We start from the raw sequence: 22,885 nt of genomic DNA on the forward strand, positions 1-22,885 counted from the left end.
ACATGCATCTATTCACTATAATCCAAAAATACAACTTTGAAAAATTAGCGACTCTTATTAAAAAATCATTGCTGAGATAACTTATGCTGAAAAATTGTTTAAATTTTATTGATATACATTTCATTCATAGCAATACATGCAAAATGCATGACTGAACAAATAAGTTAATTTGATACTTCTTGAACTTTAAAAAAAACTAATATGCATTACATAAAAAACATTTTTTAACTGTAACAAAAACAAAATGGTCGAGCTATTTAAAAAGATTGTAGTACAAAGAAAGGGTATATTTTAGTAGAAATTTTACAGCAAAATTTCAAAATAAGAAAAACTTTCAAGAATAGTACTAAAAACGTGATTACAAAAAGAAAATTAAGTTACCATACAGTACGAATGAAGCTTAAAGTCTGACAGGTTATCGTTCTGCTTTTGATTATCATTATCTCTTCAAGGAAATGCAATGCAGTTCAATATGAAAAATTTATTTAAACACAATCTCAAAAATTTACTTTGAATAATAAAAGTTTAAGCAGTACAAAAAAGCACGAACATGTGATTTAAGAGTTAAAAATATTTAAAAAGAACAACCAGCAAATATTCATTTCGGCAAGCAAAATTAAACATAACTTGTCAATTTTAAAACAAAGAAAGGTAATAAATATGCAGTAATAAAATAAGTTCTAATAAATTCTAAAGCAGTTGACTAAAACCTTGTCGTAAATGTAAGGCAAATTTTATCCAATCCATAGATTGATTCAATTCTTCAACCAACAAATTTGCATTTTCCAGAGATGGCTTTGTAGACATAACTAAAAATAAAGCAAAATTTAAAATAAAAAAAACAGCTGTACATTACTTATTTGTTACGTTCGTAATGATCATCTAATTCTTTCATTACAATTTTGCACCATACTGAAGGAAAACGCGGACTAAGACGAGAAAACAGTATCTCCAAACAATCAAAAATACCTGTATCACTTTCTAAACCAATACAGAATAAATCAAAATTCAAGCTATTCGTTTATTTTTAATTAAAAACCTGAAGTGAAGCAACGAACTTTCAGGCCCATTACATTGTCAAAAAACTTTGTCCGCATTTTGTAAATAAACATATCACGCTTTTCCTTGGAAATTTTTTCTGAAAAAAAGACATAAATAATTTAAATGATAAACTGATTTATATAAATCAAAATTTACCAGATTCATTTTCATCACTTTTGATTAACTGCAATAACTGCCTTTTCTTGCAGCAACAGTCCAACGCCAAGTACAATTGGTCAGTAAGAACTGCTTCTTCTTTATTTAATTTATCAATTTTGCTCAGAAGTAAATCTCTTTCTGAAATTGTTACTCGAAATAAAAAAATGAAATTCACTAACTTTAACTAACCTTCTTTCAGCTGTTTCAATTTCAGCGTTAAAAAGTTATGCGATTCAGCCATAAATGGTTGTTTTCCAATATTAGCTTGAATATTAAATGAAACAAAAATATTACAATGCGTGAAATATTATCAACAAAAACCCTAACATTTAAAAATAAAGTATACTTGTCAATAAATGATAATATAAAATAATTTACCCGATTCATTCTTTATGAAAAACACCTCGGAACATAACTGAGCAGTGGACTGCATCAATTCCAAATTATCCAATTCCGTTTCATGTTCACTGCTTTTTTCCACCGTTTCGTCCATTTTTATCTGTTGACATATTTAAAAACATTAAAATTAAATTGATAAACTGAACAATTAATTTAATTTTAAAATTAATGAAGGCGGATGAAATGGATGCACAGTAAACATTTCGCTACGAAACTACATATACAGTGAATCAGAATAATGGCAAACGAAAACATTGAAGTATGGTAATTTAAGCATAAACAAATCAAATTGATTCGTATAATCATATAAATCATATAAAATAAAAGCCTATTTATGGTCTACCTAAAATCATTAATGCTACTAATGCATGAATTTATGAATGTAACAGCAATTAAAGATGTGTACTTCAGCATTTACGTCGAAAATCATATAAATTCAAAACGCACAGTATCATCTAGCCTAAAGAAAACCAAAAAGATAATAAATTTAAAGCATGCAGTCTGAAAAATAAAAAAATTCCAGAAAAATCGTAGTTTCATAACACATCTTAGTGATGACCACACTTCTAATTTGAATGGTCGTACATGATTTTCAGGTACAATTTGTATATGAGAATGTATAGTAAAAAATATGAGTTGTATAAATTAAGTGAGATAAAATAAAAAACAAAATATTTATTATTTTTAAAAAAACTTGTCGAAAATACTGCGAATTTAATGTTAAATTACTTTTTTTAGTTTTTGAGAAATAATGCAATAATGCATTTTAAGCTAATTGCTGTAAATACTAGAAAAAATAAAAATAGTTATGCAATAAATAGAATATTAATGATAAATAAAACATAATTTTAATAATCTTTTGGCTTAACAAAAGTTTTTTATATAGTCTTTAGTTATTATAGTCTTATTTTGGGTAATTTCATCAAGTACTTGCTTTAAGGCAACTGATTTAGCTTATAAAAATGCGGTTATTTCTGAATTTTTATTGAAAAAATGTTGCAGTCTTTTCCATACTAACATTAAATATTGAAACATGCAGTTTTTTGAATATATATGCATTATATAACAATGTATTAGCATATTTGCATATTTAATTTTATTAATTTATGCTATAATTAGGATTTTTTCATGAACGAAGTGATTTTCATTAAGTCGCATGCTGATCCCACATAATTTAGCACGTTAATAGTATATATTTAAAGCTTATTTTGATTGGTTTACATACAAATGATACTACTTTAAATTTCACATCAAAGCTGTCCAGTTTAAAACTTTCTTTAAAATTTTAAACTATACGAAGTAATTTCAAAGTGAAATTCATTGTTTATAAAGTTTGTTAAATAGTGAGAGGGAATGAAAGGCTATACATATGGATCTGTTCAAGGAAAGCAGACATCGTACAGTAATAGAATTCTTCGCTGGAAAGATGAATCTGGTAGGGAACAGACTATATCCCGATAAAAGATTAGGTGTATGTTTCATACATTTGGCCAATGACAATTTTTTTCATTTCTGCTGGAAGGATCGTAAAACCGGAATAATTGAAGACGTAAATGCATAACATCTAATATTTTTAATGGGCGCCTATACTCGCATTTTAATATAAATATTCTTAAAGAATCGTTTTCTTACATTTTGCTATGATATTCTTTACCATACGTCAATAATGGTTTTTACTATTTTAAGGATATCCTCATACTCCCCGGATTGGGAAGATTCAGTAAAGTAAAATGCAGTACTGGCTTAGTATTTAAATTGGAATTAAAAGTTTTAAAAATTGTAAAATTTTATTGGATCCAAGTAAGTAAATGTCATGTTTTACTATCAAAATACTATTTGTATTTTTTCAAATAAAATGCGATACATTTTAGTTTAAATGAATAAAATTGATTTAGGTAAAAAACAGTTACTCTTTTTATCTCTAATTTGTTTTTAGTATACAAAAAGATCTCAAAACACGGTCATAGAGGAGAAAGTAAACGAATTTTTCAATTTTCATACTCTGAAATTTACGAATTTTACTGCAGAAGGTAATTTATCAGTTTGATTCTTGTCATTTATTTAATTTTATCAAAAAAATTTCCTACATCGTTTTAGCTCAATTTAAAGAAAAGCTTTTTATTTGCTAAATATTTTTTAATATAATGAAAGCTGTTTTTGTTACTTAAAAAATACTATTGAATTTATTTGAGATTTATTTATGATATATGGAATGGATCCTCCAGAAAATTTGTCAAAATCCCCAATTTACTTAGAATGTGCACCAAACAAGGAATTAGAAGATTCTGATTCTATTGATTCTGATGGTAACAATAGACTGTTCACATATTTGCACAACCAAATAATGGTATATATGTATTTACATATTTATTAGAATCTTTCATGCAAATGTTAGAGCAAGTTAGAAAAGTTTTCTCCTATATGGAAAAGCAACTTTCTTCTGAAAAGTTCCATGTCCAATTTACAGAAGGATCACCACCAATGCTCAAACTTCGAAAGCGTAATAATCAACCTGTGACTAAAAAAGAAGGCTTAAAAGAGGATTATTCAGATTATGAGGCCGACGACGAGGACACCACTACTAAGTTTATAAATATTTTTTTTTAAATATAACTTAGTCTTTTTTGCATTTCTTACATTTCTTATAATTTAAAAATTGAAGTTTTTCATTTTAACTGCAAAATTTTGGCAACTGAAATTTAAATGCTGAATATATTTTAGAAAGCCAAAATCAACTAATAAACCGAAGGACGGCAAAACTAATTCTTCTAAAGAAAAAGATAAAAGTATGTTTTTTCTATTTTCACAATGCATTACGTAAATGTAATATTAGTAATAATAATAATATAATTTAATACTTTAATAAGTAAGTATTTATTTTGAAACATTTTATTTAAACATGAAAAAACAATGTGATTCACTGCATTGCAGATTCGGGCAATTCAAAAACTGAGAACCAAAAATCAAATTCCAAATTGGATGAACAACCAAAGAAGAAAGACGATGAGAGCAAAGATAGTAATTCACCAACACAAAATACCTAAAGCACTGCACTATTAGCTTTAAAAACATTCTAATAATGGTTTTCAACATTCACTTGTCTGTTAATCTTGCATTATTATGAGTCATCTGCATTACAACTCATAAATTTTTTGTTTAATCACACAATTTTAAACATATAGAATAAATAAAATAATAAAGTAAAATTCATGTGCTTCTTTTTAATATGTTACGTTAACTGATGAAGCAAAATAAGATAACTTGTTAATTTGCAAACAGCTTGAAACAAAACAATTGTTAAATCAGTTTCAGTGAATAATGCAACTCAGTAAAATGGAAACCCATTCTGAATAATAAATTTTATTTTGAAACAAACATATACGTTAGGGTAACCAGTCTTAAATAAGCATAAATATTTTAAAAGCCCTAAAACTTGAAATCCTTGTACTTCTTCGTGCTAGATTTCTTATCTTCCGTAGTCTTTCTTTTGCGCTAAAAAATAAAAAACATTTTTAAATAAAAATAGTTGCAATACTGCATTATCACATATAAAATACAAAATAAAATTAAACCTATTTTATTTCCTAGAAAAAAAAATCTAAAACACTGTTATTACGGTCGTAAAAAAATCTTATTTCAGGCATAATTAACTAAGTAAAACCGATTTATAAGTTAATCTTATTTTAGCGAAATAAAAGTTTAGAAAGAAATCATTATGTTATTTAAAAAATTTATAACCTTTTGTTTTGCAGCATGCTCCGCAACCATATCTGAAAAATCATCTTCTTTTCCCATTTTCTTTAAACCTTCTTCATAACGTTGCTGAAGACCACTGGTGTCTGCTAGATCCAATTCTTCAGGATTCAAAGATATTTCCACTGCATTGTCAGGTCTTTGATCTTTTTTCGCAGTTGCAGCAGCACTAAGATCATATACATGTGTTGATGCCATCATCTGCCCAACAATACTCTCCACCTTCTTTTCAGGAAGCAATGTGTATAACGACGGTGTCTCTTTGCTGAAATTTCAGTATTACACAACTGAACGTATAAAACCATTTATATAATATCAACTATACCTAGCGTCATCTTGTACTTTCTTCTTTCTCAACTCGATCGCATCTGGTGTTTCAGCGCCGGTGGTTGATATTCCAGTAGAAATACCACTCGGGGTTATGAGACTATAAAATGATAAACAATAAAAAAGCGATTTTACAAAACTAATCGAATATACCCTTCAGCTGAAGGAACAAAATCTGCATCTTCTTCTTCTTTTTCCTCATCCTCAGATTCAGTTTCCTCTTCAGTAGAATATTCATCACTTTCCCATTCACCCCAATGCTTCCTTTCGACATCATCATCTTCGTTCAATCCCTAAATCCAAGTACAAAAACATAAAGTTACTTCAAATTTCATTTCAGTGCAATCATTAGTGCTTTTTACCGAGTGGCTAGGCAAATCTATTCCAAAAACATCTCCGTAAAGTGGACGACCAGCTTCATCTACTGGCGGTTTGCCCCAACCGCCAGCGTGATAACCAAAAGCGCATCCTTCTGGTATTGGAGCATTCAAACCAGGTATTTTTAAATTCGGATAGCTTGGTGGTGGACCATAACGTTGCATGGCAATAAGCCACGGAGGTGGATAACGATGTGCATTCTAAATATCAAATTCAAAAAAATAACAGTCATTTAACTAGATAATGTGTCATTTAAACTCACAGGTCCAACAGGCATGCCTAGCGCAACTCGAAGATCGTCGGTTAAATCTCCAGGCTTCTTCTCTCGAAGTTTAGTTTCAAACTCTTTGCCCTGGAAAAAAGTTATTGGCAAAATAACCAAAATTATTTTAAAATTATAAATTTAATATACTTCATAATACATATCGCCAATCATGCTCATTTTGGGCCTTATTTGCCATCGGAAAAATGCATCGTGTAACTTTTGATAATCGATGTCAATCTTCCCCATTTTCGGTCGAATTTTTTCTCGCATCTTAGATTTCATCGACTTCTGATCTTCCTAAAAAAATAACACAAGATGCTTGTGTAAGGAAACAATAAATATCTGTCAATTTTTCAAAAATATTAGACCTTCTCTTGTAAAGCCTGCCGCATTTCCATAATGCCTGTTTTTTTAATAAAATCCGGCAAATCGAATGCAGGTTTTTCAAAGCCACGTTTTCCAGCTAAATACTTCCTCTTGAAACACCAATGCCTTGGCACTGGAACAGTATTTCTAATTGACTAAAGCAAGTTTTATAATAAAACAGTCGAAAGGATCCTTAATATTATGCAACCTTCAGATGAACCAACAACTTCGGGTCTTTTGCTGTGACATCATGCCATTCCACTACATCTGGGCGGCTAGTAGACTAAAATTGATGCAGCTATAAAATAAACATCATATATCCACAAAATTATTTAAAAATTACTGATTTCAATTGACCAATAGAAGGACGATTAAGAAGACGTAATTTCTTTTTAGATAATTTCAACTTTCCTGCTTCTTCACGAAGCTTCTCTTGCTTTGCTTCTTCTACATCTTGAACAATACGTTCAACAATCGCCGCTTTTGGAGCCAAACGCTCACGTGTCCATTGTTCAAATTCTTCACGATCTTTCTCTTCTTTAATTCTATCTTCAGGAGCAGTGAGCTAAAAAAGAAAAATAATTTAACAGTTGTTTCACAAATACTTATGGCAAAACGAATTACCCTATATGCTTCAAATACTTTTAAGTAATAAAGATACATGGGATCTTTTGGATCTAGCTCTTCGGTAACATATCTACAAACAAAAAATATTAACATGTGCAAAACAACAGTTAAAAAAACATACTCAATTTCCACATCTTCCAAAGCTTCTTCTACACCCGAATCAGAATCACGTTCAATTTCATTAGCAGCATTTTGATTCTGAAGAGCATTGCGCCGCCTTTCCTTCGCTCGCTTTTTTTGTTCTTTTCTTTTTTGTGTTCGGTTCTAATAAGTAATGTCCAAAAATCATAACATCAGAATTTACATTAAAATATCGAATAATTTAATTCTTATAAAATAAATTTAATGAAATGAAAATCAAACAGTCAAAGCATAAATTTAAAAAATCAGTCAAAATCACAATACAATTCAAAATTTCAATTTACAAAAATGAATATTAATCTAAATATCTTTCAGTGAAAAATTTCAAACGTTGTAAATCAAGAATAAAAAATAAAAACATATTCTTTTCATAAAATCTTACGCTCCATACTTTTCTATGCTTATTTTTTGTGTCATTTCCGTTTCCAGAAGCAAGTGAGTTTACCACTGGCTCAGTTACAATTTCAACAACGTCATCTAAAACAATGTTTTATTTCTTTAGCCATTTCGGAATTTGAAATAATACGACAAAATTTATCAAAACAAGTTTCTGTGATCAAATTACTGTGACATTCAAACGTATAATTATGTAAAACCATAACTTATGGTAAATGATAATCTAAGTCAAATAATTTGCAAAACAATTATGGAAAGATATGCTTAAATTTCTACTAGAAAATACATACAAGAAAATACAAAGTTTTAATTTTTGAAGTTTAGTTTATAAAAATTTATGATAAAATTTTAAATACTAGAAATTCTTTAATCGAATGTGAAGATGATGCTGATTAAAAAAGCTAAGGAAATCATGTGCAGAAACAGATAACACAATGAAACAACTGAAATTTAATTAATTTAAAAATTGTACCATATGTTTTCTAATTAAAACATTTAAATTTTCAATAAAAAAAATTTACCTGCCATAGCTTTGCTGAACTGCAGCGATACTACTACAGTAATCGTCACATAAAACAAAGTACGGTACAATTTGTAATCTCTACTAGTAATTTTTTAATTGGTTAAATATTGTCACAATGTCTTTATCAAATGTTATAAAATATTTAATAATTAAATAAATAAAAATTAAATAGAATACATAAATTATCTAGAATAATTTTTTTCTAATCAAATAATTTGAAAACTTAAAAAATCAAGATACAGTAAGTACAATTCTAGCAAAAACAGATTATAACAGCCTTTGAATTATTTAAAAATAATAAAAGTTTTCAACATTTAACAGTATTTTATATTTTAAATTGAAAGTCAATGAATAAAAAACAGTTACGTAATTGCTATTTATAAATAAAATGAATATTTATTCAAACATTTATGAGACGTTGGTATTTAAAATATTATTAGCTGTGTTCGTTTAATATGCAAAATAAAGTGTTGCGTTAAGGTAAATGAAATATTTATGAATTCAATTATCGCTATTAGCAATTTACAAAACTAGCCAAATGATAAAATATACACTCGCGTAGCTAATTAAATTAAATTAAATTAAATTAAGTGTTAAACAAGAAACGTATTTAAAGATTTTATTTGTAAAAAATTTGAAGAAAATCGTTTCATAAAGAAATTGGTAAATAAAATAAAAAAACATAATTCATGAAAATCAAATATACTATCTTTTTTCTAGATTTGCGCGTATTTCTTATATTGTGAAAACTATTAAGGCATTATCATGCGGTTGATTTCTTTGAAACTTTCTGTACCAGTATTTGTGAGTGAACTGTTTTATCAGTTGAAGAATGGTAAGTTATTTTTTTACAATGAAGTATTTGAGAACTTGAACATTTTGTTTTCCATTTTAGAAAAGCATAGTCAATTATCTTGCCGATTTTCTCTCGATGGCGATTGGGTGTGGGTAATCTACATGCGACAATGCTTTGCTTGGAGTGCTAGAGACGAAAATGTCGTGCTTTATTTTATTTTATTATTGCGCTCATATAAGTTTATGTTGCATTTTTCAGGCAATGTGTTACACTTTATCGTTACCGCGTTGCGGTTTGAGTTATAATGCAGATTTAGTATATATGTTACCGCCTGCAGCAGTGCAAGGGTACTCATAAGATATTTTTTGGATTTTTTAATAATAGTCAATGAGATTTGAAGTTTGTGACCTGAATCAAATTGATTCTTCATGATGGAAGAACTGTAAGTCAGTCCGATCTCACATTGTATCTTTCTATATAGAGACTTGTCTTCTGATGCGGAAAATTCACCCGGTTGTATTTGCATCAGTCCTGAGGGTGCAATCTGCTATTGGGAATTGGCTTCTCAGTCATCCAAATTTGCTGAAGCATTTATCGATGCTAAGCATGACGTTTGTCAAGCCCTGAACTGGATTCCAGTACAGATTCTAGAAAATAATAATTTTGCTCTTTTTTCATCATATAAAACTTTAGGAGACACGTGCTTGTGTGGTAGCCACAGCGTCGGGGTCATTTTATATTTTAAAATTTCCTGACAATATTTTGAATGTACGTTTGTAGCTGCAATGTTTGTTAATATTAATGGCTTCTGAATGATTTAAGAAAGCGGCTGCACCTGTACTGCTAGCCAAGAGCACAGACAACATGTTATCAGGCGTTGTCCGTCGTTTTTCGTCATTTTTTGTATTTACGAACGAATCTAACGAAGTATATATATATTTCAAATTCAGTTTAATTTGAAAAATAGTTCTTTTATTAATTGATTTTTCAATTCAGTTATTTAATGTTAATTCGCAGTTTGTAAAATAATTTCTTTTAACTGAAGACATACAAAAGATCATGGGCAACGGATTCATTGGGCAATGGAACATGTGAATTTCTTGGATTGACCAGTCATTCATTGCATTCATGGACAGTCAATGGGAACGATTTACACTTTGCGGTATGTTTAACATTTTAATATGAAAATTTATAATATTATTATACGTTTATCATTTTAGCTGAAATGGATGATGAAAATAAATGGAGATAATTTAATTGGGCCACATTCTAATTTGTTAATCCAAGGTGAAAATTTAGTTTCCCTGAATGGTCAGCTTGCAAATGAAACGGCGTTGATAAAAATAGATGTTCAAGACATGGCTGTTTATGGGTAATTTATTTTAATTTTTTTCAAGTATTAAATGTTATTTAGCAACGTTGCCCATTTTAAAATATTATGACTTTATCAACTGCAAACGGTCGCTTTCATAATAAGGCGTAAATATGAATGAAAATGATCATTACAGTGCGTAGGACATGAATTTTTTAATGTCATTTAACAGTTATTTTTATAATTTTTAAAATTTATTTAATATACTGATGTTTGGCAGCAACGTTTTTTGTATGATTTTGAAAATTTTTAAATCGAGTTTCAAAAAATGCTAGGCAACAGTTGGCCGTTTTATCACATGCGAGATTGCTCGAATCTGGAATCAAAAAAGTTGTCATATGTAAGTTTATACTTGTTTTCTGTTTATTCTAATTTTACATAGTTTAAGCCATTTTTTCGACGAATTCTGAGCAATCGGCAAGTTTATCTCGCATAATAGTTCATGATTCTGTGAGTTTTTTTTTATTTTACATATTTGTTACAAATAATTGAATATATATATATATATATATACATGTATATATATATATATATATATATATACATAGAATTTTGTAAACGAATGGCCTACTCGACTGTTATGCAGCAAGTATCTATCTCGTGGTGTAATGTTAAGCGAACATTGCGTTTGGAATTTAGGTAATTGATCAATTGATTGCAAAATTGCAAAATGTGTGAATATACTTTCCATTTAGAAAATGTTGATTTATGGAAAAGATTTAATGAAACAGTCATCGGTGGGGGTAAGATTTGCTTTATTTTTATTGTTAATTTTTGAAAACAAATAAGTTTTATAATAATTTAAAAAGTATTTAAATAAATATGATGACAGTATGTTTTTGCACCATTGAATTTTTAGGCGAACTTGGTGATAGATTAGTATTGTTTGTTGCAAGCACCGGTTTTTACATGCTCGAATTCGGCAGAGAGCAGCAGAACATGCGGTAATGTTTTTTTTATATTGTTCAATGAGTTTAATGATTTTTGCTTTTTCCATTTTTCATTTTAGATACAATACTACCGAGAACATGATTCGTCGATTGACAATTGCGTTTGTTTTTATTAATTTTTTAATAAAAGGAAGAAATTATTTCATTTGTCATGCTAATTTGAAAAATTGTCACATTCAGAAACGAACGGCAGCTTGAGAAAATGGCCCGTGATTCGCAGCTTTTTCCACGTTTTCACGCTTCATTTCTTTACTTCCTCGGTCGTCGTTATGTTAGCTCATTATTATTATTATCAATTTTCTTTTTTTGTATATTGATAATTTTCAGCGCAAATTTATGTTTTTTTCAGGAAAAATGTGAAGATTTGATTAAAAAAGCGATACAAAAAGATAGCAAAGAAAAAGATTTGCTTGATCTTCAATATTCAATGTGTCGATTAATTTTGGACACGGATCAGTTTGTTGTTTGTTTAAATGATTGTAAGTCATTTGTAAAAGTGTATTTTACGAAATGTGATTTTCATTACTTTTTTAGAAAAGAAAATCTTTATTCGTAATTAATAGATTAGTATTTTAGATTAATAAGAGTTTGTTTTTTTTTCTATTTCAGCTTTTGAACCAGCTTTTTCTTTGCCTTCGGTATTGAAAGCCAAAGGAAAGGCGTTGGAACATTTTGCTGATTTTCTCGATTGGAACGTTGTTCATCGTACGGTAAAATAATATAATCATTTAATAATTTAATATTTTAACAAGAAAATATGTTTGATAAATGAAAATTTGTATTTAAAGTAAAGTTGTTGTTGAAAGTCAGTTCACTTGCAGATACCTGGGCGTGCGACTGCTATGTGCTTGGTAATGTCCAGTTTGGGTTTGGTGGAATCTGCACTTGTCTTGAATGAAAGCAACAGCAACGAGTAAGCGGATCATAATCATAATTGGTCATGAGATGATCATTTTTGAAATTTGAAATGCAGAGCTTTGGAGCGAATGTGCACACGCGCCATGCATTCAATAATCAGTGAATCTGAGGACGATTCGATGGCTGACACGTTTATCAAAGATCAGTTTTTTCAACGGGTTTCTAGAAAATAATCAAATTTATTTTTAGAGATTATTTTAATATTTTATTTTAAAATCAGATAACAAACATGCGGCATTTCATCAGCGCTTTGGTGGCAGTTGAAGAGCATCAGTTGCAGCATTCGTTGACGCTTGATTCGGACGAAATTGAAGTGCTCTGTTGTAACAGCAGATTATTATTGGTAAGTGTTAGAACAAAGAAAAAAGGAACAAAATTCCAACCGTTTTTGTTCGTCGATCATCATCAGGCAGTGAGCGAAGCGATGCTTTCGAAACAGCACGAAGCGTTGGATACATATCCGGCGCCGGATTTGTTTTTGAAGAATTTCTACTCCAAGATGGTAGCCAGCAACGACAGGGACATCCGGATACCGTTGCAGTACCATTTTCGACTGTGCCAGTCGTTTGTGCAAGGGCAAGACACCGGCGACCGCTTGAAGAACGATCTGATCGCCATTGCGGAATTGGTTCTTTCGGACCAGCAACGAACTCGTCGCTATTTGAAAAACAATGGTCTTCTCGAACAGGCGGCAAAAATTGTCTGGGACACGCCCGAATCGTCCGCCCACGAGATGCTTTTGGCTTTATGTGAGTCGGGGAGAGGGGTGGGGGAGGGGAGGGGAAATTTCAAATCTTATCTAATGCTTGCTCTGTTGCTTGCTCTTTCAAATTTCCAATCTACATGCTGTGCTTTGGTATGTTTGCAGACAACATGGGCAAAACGAAAGAGGCGATCGACATGGCGGAAAAGCATCGAGCTTTCAACATGCTAGCCGAGTTGTGCAACCGCCATGGCGATATTGCTCTTTTGCAAAGAATGGAAAAGAAATACCACAATGATGGTTTTGGTGATGCTATTATGATGCACTGTGAGCAAAATGGTAAATGGAAAAAAAATTCACCGCATCTTTTCTACTTGCAAGTGAAATTTGTTTCAGAAGAGTTTGGTATATTGACTGAGTACGCGTTGAGAAATGGACATTTTGAATTAAAGCCCAAACGAGAATGGCTGATTGGTTGGTACGTGCACTGGCGAAACGAAGATTACACCGAAGTATGAAAGGGATTTTTTGTTTGTTATTTTTTCTTCTTATTCATCTGCTGTGTTTTGCTGTTTCAAGTGTGCAAGATGGTTGATCAATTTAGCATATCGAGAAGAAGAATATCAAAAAAGACGACAAGTACAGTTGAATTTTAATTTTGTTGTTGTTGCATTTCATATTATACGATCATCGGACGTTTAAGACTGTCGTCAACTTGGCCAAGTTGGTTCTCAAATTGAATACCGATGATTCAGATACTGCTGAATTGAAAAAACGTAAATTTTTCTTTCTTAATTTGCTTATCATTTATTGTTTGTTATTCTTTATTTGGAATAACAATTTCATTTTCAGGTATAGAAGCTTTGGACTATTTGGAAGTTTGTCAAAAAGAACTGTTCGAACAGATGAAAGTAAAATTATTTAAATTGTGAAGATGAAAGAATATTTCACAGTAATTTTCTAGAACACTGAAATGGAACTTGATCTGGAAAGAGCACTTTCAGCACCGGAAATTGTTCTAGTACGTCTGACAATTTTCTATTGATTCTTTATCTTTGAAAAAAAAATAATTTTATAGAAACTTGCAAACTGTTGTGGTAACACCGATCCTGCCAGCTTTGCTCGAGTGTTCATTGTCATAAGCACGATGATCAAAGTGAGCAGTGTTGTTTGACTTTTATTTCAAAGCAATTTTAGTAATTATTTGAAAATTGACTTTGATTTAGTATGATTTGTTGGAAGAAACGGACCATGCAATCGTTATGGCTTGGTTTTCAGTAGTGAAATTAACCACGTAAGAAGGTTCAGTTTCGGCGTATTTTAAGTTGTAAAAATTGTCTCCTTGTTTAGATGGCCTAAAGATAATACATTTTCAGAAGATGTTCTTTTCAAAATGCGAAATTCGTTGATTTCAAACGTGCTACAAATGCTTATTACAAGAGGTAGGAATATATGTATATATATCGAAGAGAATATTTTTCATGTTTTTCATCTTATAGAACCTATGGTCGATATGAACAAATTGTTCAAGAATGTTGACACTTTGTTGAGTTTTCCTGAATTTGTAAATTGGGCATGTGAAAATGAAATTTGGGAAACGACTAATCAGTATTTGATCAGTATGCGTGATGAGATGTGTTATAGAAAAGTTGACGAGCAAGAAGATTCTTAAATTGATTATAAAATACAATAAGCTTGATTATTGTTTTAGCATTAAACAAATTTTATAACAAATCATCTTGGTTATTTTATATCGGATGAAAAGAAGTTAAATTATAATTTTACTACAGTTGGTGAGTGAGTGTGGAAATTGAGAGGCTAAGTTTGGGTAGGTCTGTGAGGACTAGAAGTACGCCCCAGTGGCTTGTGCAGTTTGATTCGGTATGATTGTTGTTTTGTTGGCAAAATTGTTGGCTGTTCGTTTTCAGTTTGGGTCTGCGAAGTGATCATCAAATCGGGATTTTCCTCTACAACTTCCGTTGGAAGGTCGTCAACGCAGGTTTCATCTTCGAATTCCGATTCATCCCCGAACGATTCTTTGCGTACAAGAAGTCCAATACGTTCGCCGAGCCATCTGGTCTTTTCCACCACGTCGTCTTGCATCAATTTGAAGCACATCGCGATCAACGCCATTCCAAAAAGCAAATACAACGAACAAATGATCAGCTTTTCCTCCGAACCGCTGTCCAACGACTTTCCAGGAACCATGTCCCCGAATCCTTGAAAAAAAAAGAACGAACTGGTGTTCAAATTTGAAACGATCAAATAGTATATGGTTCAGATTACCGATCGTGGTCAGAGTGACGAAAGAGAAATAGGCTCCGTCGAAAACGTTCCAATTTTCCCAGACGGCAAACAGCACCGCCCCGCCGATGATAAAAAATACAACAGTCAAAATGCCCACAGAGACGGGGACTTTTTCATATTTCAATTGTGCATGGGCTTTTCTTGTTGGTTTTGAGGGGATGAAATCTTCCACCGACCGGGAGAAGTCGACTTGCATCTCACGCAGCCGATTGCAGCAGCAATCATTATCCGAGTGGATTTTTTCCACACGGACGTTCCCTTCAGAATCCAATGGTTCGTCGTCGTCGTCGCCGTCGTCGTCGTTGTCGCCTTCGTTTGTGTAGTTCCAGTGAAAATGAGTTTCATTGTTGTTGCTGATTATGATTGTCGGCAGTTGCATTGTATTAGCCTGAAATGGAAAAGCAGAAAATGAATAAAAAAAGAAGAAGAAAAAAAAATCCCCTTCTCAACCCGACCACGCCCTCCACTGACCACGTTGTTTGGCAAATCGACCGCCGCTTTTCTTTTGAATGAAAATTTTCGCTTCCAATCCGACGATTCCGCCTGCTCGTCGTCGTACGTGTTGCTGACGTTCTTTTCGGATTTCGCCTGGCCGAATCGATTCATCCTTTGCCAAGATTCGTTCGGAAACGTCGACACATGCCTCAGCTGAGGCGACAACAGACCGCGGATATCCGCCGGTGATTCTAAATTAATTCAACACTTTTTTCAACATTTTCAAATTTGTTTTCCAAATTTTTTTCCTCCCCCTCCTCTTATTATTTATTTATTTATTTAAATGAAGAAGAACATTTTTTTTTGCTTCTGCTTACTCATCTTAGGTATGGTGCTGCTGTATTTTACTGATGCGCTTGTTTTTTTCATCAAAGATTTTCGCTTTTTCCATCGACAGTAAAAACAGCACACCCTGGAATAGATGAAAGTGAAAAGTCTTGCGAGTGAATCTGCAATATTGGCCAGGCAGAGTAGCATCAACGGAATCCCAATCATCGCGTACAAAATTGTAATCGCTCTTCCCAGTTTCGTTTTCGGGCATATATGTCCGTAGCCTAAAATTTAAATTTTCTATTAATTGCAACAATTTGTATGTTTGTGTGTACTGAAAAGAAAAATCTCATCACCAATGGTCGTAAATACGGTAATCGAATAGAGCAGTGCACCAAAATAAGTCCACTGATATTTCACCATCTCATCCTCTCCGTCGTAGCCTTCAAAATTGACCGCATGCATTAGCTTTGTTTCGTAATCTTTAAGCAAACTGTCGGCGAGATTCATCCATTCTCTTGGATTCAATACGGCTTGTTTTTTTGTATAACTCAGCAGTTCTTGTAAAATCTGTGTAAATTTTTGTGTGAAAACCATTTTAAATTATTTTTTCAACCTGAAACAATTGTATTTTTACATGATCACTGTCGTTTTTCATGTGGCCTTGGATGTCTTGCTCGAGCGGAAATTCGATAGCTCGAAACACAACAGCACCGACAATTGCATAACAAGTAACCAAACTGCATAATCCAACATGGGAAAAAAGAAGGCTAATCACCTTTTATATGTATGAAAAAAGAAAACGGATTTTAATCACTAATATATAATTAGTTGAGATTTAATTTGAAAAATAAATTTTTTCAATTAAATAAAAGTTCACTAATTTGATATAAACCAACCAACCCATCGAATGCAATGTATTTGTTGCTTTGCTGAATAAACTTACTACTTATTCAATTACATTTGACTGATATACATTTCTTACAAATATTATCATATGGATGGATAATGAATAAATAAATTGCTGCACAATGAAAATTATCCATTATTTGCCTGACACTGATTGAGAAACAACTCATTTTATAACAAAAACGGATAATTTTCAAATCAATTTCATTTCAATAAACAAAATTGCAATTCGTTTTAAAATGCGTTGTTGTTTACCTTTAAAAAACATCGTTTAGTTCCAACAACACAAGCGAAACAGTGACGATTCATTGAATTGAATTGAATGCGACTTTGTTGTTTAGATTTTGTTGTTTAATCAGCAAGTTTGAGTGCTGGACGAAAGCTAAATTATGCCAAACGGAACTGCTAACGGCTTGCAACAAGTCTGGGTGTGGTCAGTTTGCCGAAAATCGACAGAACGACGGTCAATCAATAGGCTCTTTGATAGTCGACAATTTGCTCGCTTGGGATTTGTTGGATTTTAATGAAATCTTCCAGTCACTGCTATGTATGGATTTTTCACGCTCTATTGCCATTTGTTCAACCAAATGCTCTTGAAAATAAACACTACAAACAGTGAAACCAAATTGTCAGCTTATTAAAAAAACAATTATCAACATACTATATTTATTTTGGCTTTTTTTTCTTCTCAAATAATAATAATTGTGCGTATGCATGAAATTTACAAATTGAATTACACTTTTTGCAGGTATCTATAAGCTGTAAATATTAGTATAGAAATTTCATCAGAAAACAAAAGCTGTCCAAAGTAAAAAAAAAGTTCCTTGATTCTTATACAACAAACAAAAATAATAATTTCTCACCGAATTCTATTTCTTTTTAGAATGACAATTTTTACTCTTAAATGACACTTTCACTACTAGGAATCCGAGAACAAAAATTCTGAAAGCAACACCTTCAATCTTAAATAAAAGCAATATTTTATTATATGTCCTTACAATTCCTAAATTTCACAAGCACATATCCCTTTAAATTCAGATTCATGATATGATCGCAATTTCAAAGCTAGTAACTAGTACAGATTCACAATTATTGAGTTTTATGCTTTTAATCATAAAATACTTATTATTTTCAAATATTTAATTTGCACTAGGATTATTTTAAATTCAAGAAAATTACTTGAACAACAATATTTTGTTGATGAGTTTGGATTCGCAATATTACCATAAAAATGCCTACAGTTTTGATTTCCCTTTTAAAATAAAATGTCGTGTTCAAATTTCAGTTATCACAACATTAGCATTTTTAATAATGAAAATATCATTATGCAATGCCTTCTATATGTAATTTATAAAAATACAGTAAGCACCTAGCAAAAAATTGTTTTTATAAAATGAACTGAATTGATATATGTAAATGTCGTCACCTGATTTATCATAGTTTTTTACCTAAAGTAATATATACACATAAAATTCAATCAATTACTGAATGAAACAAACAGTAATTTAATGTCATGAAAACAATAAACTTATACCAGAAATATCTAATTATTCCAAAATAATTTTCACATTTTATTAACCAATTTATGCAATGATTTATTATTTTATAAACCTATTTTCATTACTTCAGTTATATTTAAACAGTTAATATACTTAATTATTTCATCATACTGTAGTGGAAAAAATTAAAGTATTGCTGAAATATAAAACAAAGACATTTTCACATTAAAAAATGTTTTTATAAAATAAATCAGAAACTGCTTATAACGTATTTACAGGAAAACAAATACGTAATGACAAACTTGCACGTGTTCAAAATAGTTACAATTTTATATGCTTTTATTTTACGGATAATTTTTCATCACACTGCAGTTTTAACAATAAAACAAATTTGAAATTACAGCAACAGCGTCTACGCCGCAGTTATGATACTTTTATTTTTGAATGTAAAAATGAATGACTATAAAAGAATTTTAAAGTTTCAAATTTTACTGACGATAATATCATTAAATCAGCAGACAGTTCATAAAACAGTTTAAGTGCCCGAAGCTCAAAATAACAGTCCTGAACCACCATGCTGCTGCTGATAGACATCAATCATGTCATTATCCTCCATATTCAATTCCTTCGGTGTTTTCGTATCGTCCAAACGACTGCCATCAAAAACAAAACGAAGACTGCCTAGCCCGATCCCAGTACGTTCCGAATATGCTTTCATAAGTTTGATCAGCGGCATGTCCATTTTTACTCGAAACGTAACTTCTTTACTGTCTTGTGAAACTACGCGCAATTGAATAAAATCAGATTGCACATTGTTCGCTTCAGATTCAGCGTCGTTTGCCATAATCTATAAAATTTAGCTAAGCATTTCCAAATTCATCTGTTAATCTTTTAAAAAGTATATGTTATAGGTTAACGTTAGAAACTGAATATACAGAACCAAAATAACTATAGAAATCAAATTCAAATCAAAATAATAAAATTGAATTCACACAAAATTATTCTTATTCTACCAGTTTCACTACCCAAATCAAGAGGAAGTTAACAATCATTTAAGATCACCTATCCGTTTTAAAATCTCTTAATCATTTCTAAAAATTAAATAAAAATATAACACATTATAATAAGAATTTATGACGGCATTATACATATTAATAAAACATTTCCTTACTCACTGATCACAATTTTTAAGTTCGAAACCGTCACAATAAGCTACAAAAATAAGCAGGAATGCTGCCTATGCTCTCCTTTCACTAAAATATAATAGTACTCAGGTTAGTATAGAGAATGAAAACAATAAACAGTTAAAAGAATACTATTTAAAATTTCCAAATAATACTTTAAATAAATAATTAAAATTTTACTAAGGAATATCTATTTTTTACTTCTTCCAAACTGAAAACTCTTCAAATTGTATCATAGGAAAGAAAACGTTACTGTAATTACAGTAAACATTTTTCGTTGCGTATAATTTTTTAAACATTTTTCTTTCAAAAATTATTAAAACTTACTTGTTTAATTAAAATACTATTTCATCTACAATTAAATATTATTATACACTGCAATTTATTCATAATTAAAAAATTCATAATTGCTACACTGACATAAAAAAATCGCATATGCACAAACATAATAAAAAATACAAACAAATTGAATAATTAAGAGTATAATTCACTTAACAGCTATTAAAAATAGATTACTATAAGCAAAAATGCGAACAGATTAATAATGTAACCTACATAAAACTAAAAAATAAAAGAAAATTCATTTTAAAATCTTTAAATAATTATAAATTAAAATATTTGTATTTTTTGAAACAGTTTTTGCAAATTTAGGCAATTTGGATAGGTAGCATATGATGTTTTTCTTACTTGAATTTCAGAAGTTTGAATATACAGTCGGATTTTTAAAGATGAATATTGGTTTCTACGGTTGTTATTTGTTAGTTAGTGAATCCGAAAAGCCGCTGTACCGAGGGAAATGTTACGTTGGCTTTACAGTGAACCCAGAAAGAAGAATTAAGCAGCATAACAGAGGAAGCCGATATGGAGGTGCTTGGCGAACAAGCAATCGAGGTCCATGGTAAGAAATCACGAATTTTTTAAACCATTCATCATTTCCATATTAATATTGTTAATGTTAATTTTGCACCTTCTTGCTTAGTAACAGTCTAATTGTTTAAATTAAGTTAAGAGCGTTAAACACTGCTACATCTGTTAAGATGATACAAATAATTTATCAATAATGGTTTATTATTATTTTATTAGCGTTCCTCATGGCCTAAATGCTATTTTAAGTAAATTTATGTTGAGTAATTTATTTCAGTTGTGTGACAGATCGTTAAATTGAAATAACTGATTTTCTTAAATCCATTTAGTAATGATTTTATTTCAATTTTAATAGTTTTTTACGTTCCTGTCATTTTATTATATTTAGGGAAATGGTTCTGGTTGTACATGGATTTCCAAATGAAATTTGCGCCCTAAGGGTATGCAAAATACTCGTTTTTTTGAAGAGTACATTGAATTTGAATTTCAGTTTGAATGGGCATGGCAACATCCAGATCGCTCACGTCGATTGCGAGTACTGAAGTTAAGGAAACGTCAAAAAGAAAGTGCTCTTGATCATCATATAAAAATTCTTTGTCACATGCTTAACGTAGGACCATGGAATCGGCTTCCTTTGACCGTTAGATGGCTATGCGAAGTAAGTTTATGTACGATGTTGCTAAATGTGTAATGTTGGATGTTTCAGAAATATGAAACAATGCTAAAAAATACTATAGTTACTCCGCCGCATATAGAAGTTATCAGTGGGCCACTAAATACTGGAGATAGAAGTGAGGTGGAGAATTATGACTTTACGCTTTCGGACGCTTGCAAACTTTGCTACAATTCTGTTATGCAAGTAATATTATTCTGATCATTGTTTTATAAAATTTATTTTGTAACATTTTAAAATATTTGTCTAGGGTTCTTTGCTGACTTGCGTCGATCAACGCTGCCGTGCTAATTTTCACATAATTTGTTTGGCAAATGAATTTCGTAAAAGTGAAGCTCAGTTTGTTATCCCTGTTATTGGTGTTTGTCCGAATTGTAAAACACAATTAAAATGGGGAACACTTGTATCCAAAAATATGATAAGAATACGTGATGAAAAATTTAACTGAAATTTACTGAATTTATAGAACATTTATTGTTTACTGGAATCCCGCAGAATTTTTCTGTTGCCCCCTTCGTTCTCTTATTGGACTAAGATTTTCATTGCCTCTATTTGTTCAGTGGTTCGATAGGGTTTTAGTATGTATGATTCGCATCTTCTGTAAATACTTTTCACGAGGCGGGATTTCAGTAATTCATAATTTGTAACATTCCGCAATCTTGAATGGCTACGAAATTTTGCATTTCATTGGGAAAAAAATTTTTTTACAATTTTCATAACATCATCGGTGGAAATTATTTTTACATTTCATTAAAATGTTTATAACTCATATATATGAAGTTTTATCATTTCTAGAAATATTCTATTTTTATACTTCACTCATTGTGCATTAAAATTTTATTGAGTAGTATTTTTTAACAAACATTATGATATCGCATATTTAATTTTTAAAGAAAAACTGAATTTTTAGATTGATATAAAAAAGGGAGGTGCTGTTCATATAGACGCAGCGCAGCACTAAATGGTGCCAAACAAATAAGTTGATAAAAAGCAAACTTTTTGAAAAAAACAGATATTTTCGTCGGTGCCATTTACAGCTTTCTTTCTGTTAGCATCCTCAAAGTGGTTTACTTTTATCACGCCGAATGCATAAATGCTGTTCAGAAGAATCCCAACCCTAACAGTTGCTCTGCTTCTCAGATAAATTACATTTTAGCTAGCAATTAAATGAGATTTATGCACAAGATGCTTTTCCGTTTGTCAGAAAATATTCTGATGATTAGCTCAAGGCGATTGTAATACAATGGAAAAATCAACAAGTGATGAATTGTCCACAGCTGCAGTTGTCAGCTAAAACTAGGCGTGGCAACTGCTAATTTGTTAGCATTTAAATACTTTTCTAATTTCATGCTGACTGTTCTCTAAAAATCTCTTCTGATAGCAATCAAAGAATTTTATTTTCAACTTCAGAAAGTTTTCACTTCCTTCATCAGTGTTATTGTTTAAATTCGTATATTTTATTTAAATAAAAAAATTAAAAATTTCAATATTATTTACAAATCAAATAACAAATTTATTTATATATTTGCTGTAAATTGTAAACTTTCTGTTTCAACATCTGAACGAAACC

At 30.7% G+C, this 22,885-nt stretch overlaps 7 protein-coding genes across 7 annotated transcripts; 4 read left to right on the forward strand and 3 right to left on the reverse strand.

Moving 5' to 3' along the window:
* Positions 1-65: 65 nt before the first annotated feature.
* Tsp_01030 (hypothetical protein) lies at positions 66-1,693 on the reverse strand. Its single transcript, XM_003376793.1, has 8 exons — positions 1,579-1,693; positions 1,390-1,464; positions 1,198-1,338; positions 1,040-1,138; positions 868-981; positions 711-809; positions 333-346; positions 66-86 (listed from the first exon to the last, which is right to left on the reverse strand). Exons 1-8 carry the CDS (start codon positions 1,691-1,693, stop codon positions 66-68), a joined length of 678 nt encoding a protein of 225 aa, XP_003376841.1.
* Positions 1,694-4,146: 2,453 nt separating this feature from the next.
* On the reverse strand, positions 4,147-8,055 carry Tsp_01029 (splicing factor 3B subunit 2). The gene is made up of 16 exons (XM_003376794.1): positions 8,022-8,055; positions 7,839-7,933; positions 7,437-7,579; positions 7,313-7,385; positions 7,032-7,253; positions 6,897-6,971; positions 6,691-6,843; positions 6,470-6,619; positions 6,320-6,409; positions 6,042-6,257; positions 5,833-5,972; positions 5,678-5,779; positions 5,338-5,617; positions 5,033-5,091; positions 4,982-4,996; positions 4,147-4,180 (listed from the first exon to the last, which is right to left on the reverse strand). Exons 1-16 carry the CDS (start codon positions 8,053-8,055, stop codon positions 4,147-4,149), a joined length of 1,881 nt encoding a protein of 626 aa, XP_003376842.1.
* Positions 8,056-8,785: 730 nt separating this feature from the next.
* On the forward strand, positions 8,786-10,547 carry Tsp_01028 (conserved hypothetical protein). Its single transcript, XM_003376795.1, has 10 exons — positions 8,786-8,796; positions 8,967-8,981; positions 9,096-9,145; positions 9,271-9,374; positions 9,430-9,518; positions 9,653-9,782; positions 9,865-9,943; positions 9,994-10,064; positions 10,217-10,333; positions 10,392-10,547. The coding sequence occupies exons 1-10, from the start codon at positions 8,786-8,788 to the stop codon at positions 10,545-10,547; spliced, it is 822 nt and encodes a 273-aa protein (XP_003376843.1).
* Positions 10,548-10,811: 264 nt separating this feature from the next.
* On the forward strand, positions 10,812-14,786 carry Tsp_01027 (DNA topoisomerase 2-alpha). The gene is made up of 12 exons (XM_003376796.1): positions 10,812-10,883; positions 11,843-11,972; positions 12,103-12,188; positions 12,315-12,406; positions 12,766-13,160; positions 13,280-13,588; positions 13,967-14,025; positions 14,079-14,135; positions 14,193-14,270; positions 14,341-14,408; positions 14,465-14,556; positions 14,614-14,786. Exons 1-12 carry the CDS (start codon positions 10,812-10,814, stop codon positions 14,784-14,786), a joined length of 1,611 nt encoding a protein of 536 aa, XP_003376844.1.
* A 146-nt stretch (positions 14,787-14,932) lies between these two features.
* Tsp_01026 (Ion channel family protein) lies at positions 14,933-16,783 on the reverse strand. The gene is made up of 4 exons (XM_003376797.1): positions 16,543-16,783; positions 16,212-16,470; positions 15,893-16,107; positions 14,933-15,333 (listed from the first exon to the last, which is right to left on the reverse strand). The coding sequence occupies exons 1-4, from the start codon at positions 16,781-16,783 to the stop codon at positions 14,933-14,935; spliced, it is 1,116 nt and encodes a 371-aa protein (XP_003376845.1).
* Positions 16,784-19,193: 2,410 nt separating this feature from the next.
* Positions 19,194-21,516, forward strand: Tsp_01025 (GIY-YIG domain-containing protein 1). Its single transcript, XM_003376798.1, has 5 exons — positions 19,194-19,289; positions 20,477-20,676; positions 21,031-21,082; positions 21,133-21,300; positions 21,349-21,516. The coding sequence occupies exons 1-5, from the start codon at positions 19,194-19,196 to the stop codon at positions 21,514-21,516; spliced, it is 684 nt and encodes a 227-aa protein (XP_003376846.1).
* Positions 21,517-22,482: 966 nt separating this feature from the next.
* Tsp_01024 (conserved hypothetical protein) lies at positions 22,483-22,550 on the forward strand (the record flags this gene model as incomplete). The annotated part of the gene is made up of 1 exon (XM_003376799.1): positions 22,483-22,550. A coding segment is annotated over exon 1 (68 nt), but the record flags the coding sequence as incomplete, so codon positions are not given.
* Between the last annotated feature and the right edge of the window lie 335 nt (positions 22,551-22,885).

This window comes from Trichinella spiralis (genome assembly GCF_000181795.1).
Source record: "Trichinella spiralis strain ISS 195 chromosome Unknown Scfld4, whole genome shotgun sequence".
Lineage (NCBI taxonomy): Eukaryota > Metazoa > Nematoda > Enoplea > Trichinellida > Trichinellidae > Trichinella > Trichinella spiralis.

What these genes read in the sequence shown, in the direction of transcription:
- Tsp_01030 (XM_003376793.1), bottom strand. Translation starts at nt 1,693, where the DNA reads ATGGACGAAACGGTGGAAAAAAGCAGTGAACATGAAACGGAATTGGAT. An exon ending in TTTCATAAAGAATGAATCGG is followed by an intron (nt 1,465 to 1,578) that starts GTAAATTATTTT and finishes TTAATATTCAAG; the next exon opens with CTAATATTGGAAAACAACCA. An exon ending in AAGTGATGAAAATGAATCTG is followed by an intron (nt 1,139 to 1,197) that starts GTAAATTTTGAT and finishes TCTTTTTTTCAG; the next exon opens with AAAAAATTTCCAAGGAAAAG.
- Tsp_01029 (XM_003376794.1), bottom strand. Translation starts at nt 8,055, where the DNA reads ATGGTTTTACATAATTATACGTTTGAATGTCACA. An exon ending in TTATACGTTTGAATGTCACA is followed by an intron (nt 7,934 to 8,021) that starts GTAATTTGATCA and finishes ACATTGTTTTAG; the next exon opens with ATGACGTTGTTGAAATTGTA. An exon ending in GGCAGGCTTTACAAGAGAAG is followed by an intron (nt 6,620 to 6,690) that starts GTCTAATATTTT and finishes TTATTTTTTTAG; the next exon opens with GAAGATCAGAAGTCGATGAA.
- Tsp_01028 (XM_003376795.1), top strand. An exon ending in TATTAAGGCATTATCATGCG is followed by an intron (nt 9,146 to 9,270) that starts GTTGATTTCTTT and finishes TTTCCATTTTAG; the next exon opens with AAAAGCATAGTCAATTATCT. An exon ending in GGCGTTGTCCGTCGTTTTTC is followed by an intron (nt 10,065 to 10,216) that starts GTCATTTTTTGT and finishes TTTTAACTGAAG; the next exon opens with ACATACAAAAGATCATGGGC.
- Tsp_01027 (XM_003376796.1), top strand. Translation starts at nt 10,812, where the DNA reads ATGCTAGGCAACAGTTGGCCGTTTTATCACATGCGAGATTGCTCGAAT. An exon ending in CAAACGAGAATGGCTGATTG is followed by an intron (nt 13,589 to 13,966) that starts GTTGGTACGTGC and finishes TTTCATTTTCAG; the next exon opens with GTATAGAAGCTTTGGACTAT. An exon ending in TCATAAGCACGATGATCAAA is followed by an intron (nt 14,271 to 14,340) that starts GTGAGCAGTGTT and finishes ACTTTGATTTAG; the next exon opens with TATGATTTGTTGGAAGAAAC.
- Tsp_01026 (XM_003376797.1), bottom strand. Translation starts at nt 16,783, where the DNA reads ATGGTTTTCACACAAAAATTTACACAGATTTTACAAGAACTGCTGAGT. An exon ending in TACCGTATTTACGACCATTG is followed by an intron (nt 16,471 to 16,542) that starts GTGATGAGATTT and finishes TTTAAATTTTAG; the next exon opens with GCTACGGACATATATGCCCG. An exon ending in AAGCAGAAGCAAAAAAAAAT is followed by an intron (nt 16,108 to 16,211) that starts GTTCTTCTTCAT and finishes GAATTAATTTAG; the next exon opens with AATCACCGGCGGATATCCGC.
- Tsp_01025 (XM_003376798.1), top strand. Translation starts at nt 19,194, where the DNA reads ATGTCATTATCCTCCATATTCAATTCCTTCGGTGTTTTCGTATCGTCC. An exon ending in ACAAGCAATCGAGGTCCATG is followed by an intron (nt 20,677 to 21,030) that starts GTAAGAAATCAC and finishes TATTATATTTAG; the next exon opens with GGAAATGGTTCTGGTTGTAC. An exon ending in ATGAAATTTGCGCCCTAAGG is followed by an intron (nt 21,083 to 21,132) that starts GTATGCAAAATA and finishes TTTGAATTTCAG; the next exon opens with TTTGAATGGGCATGGCAACA.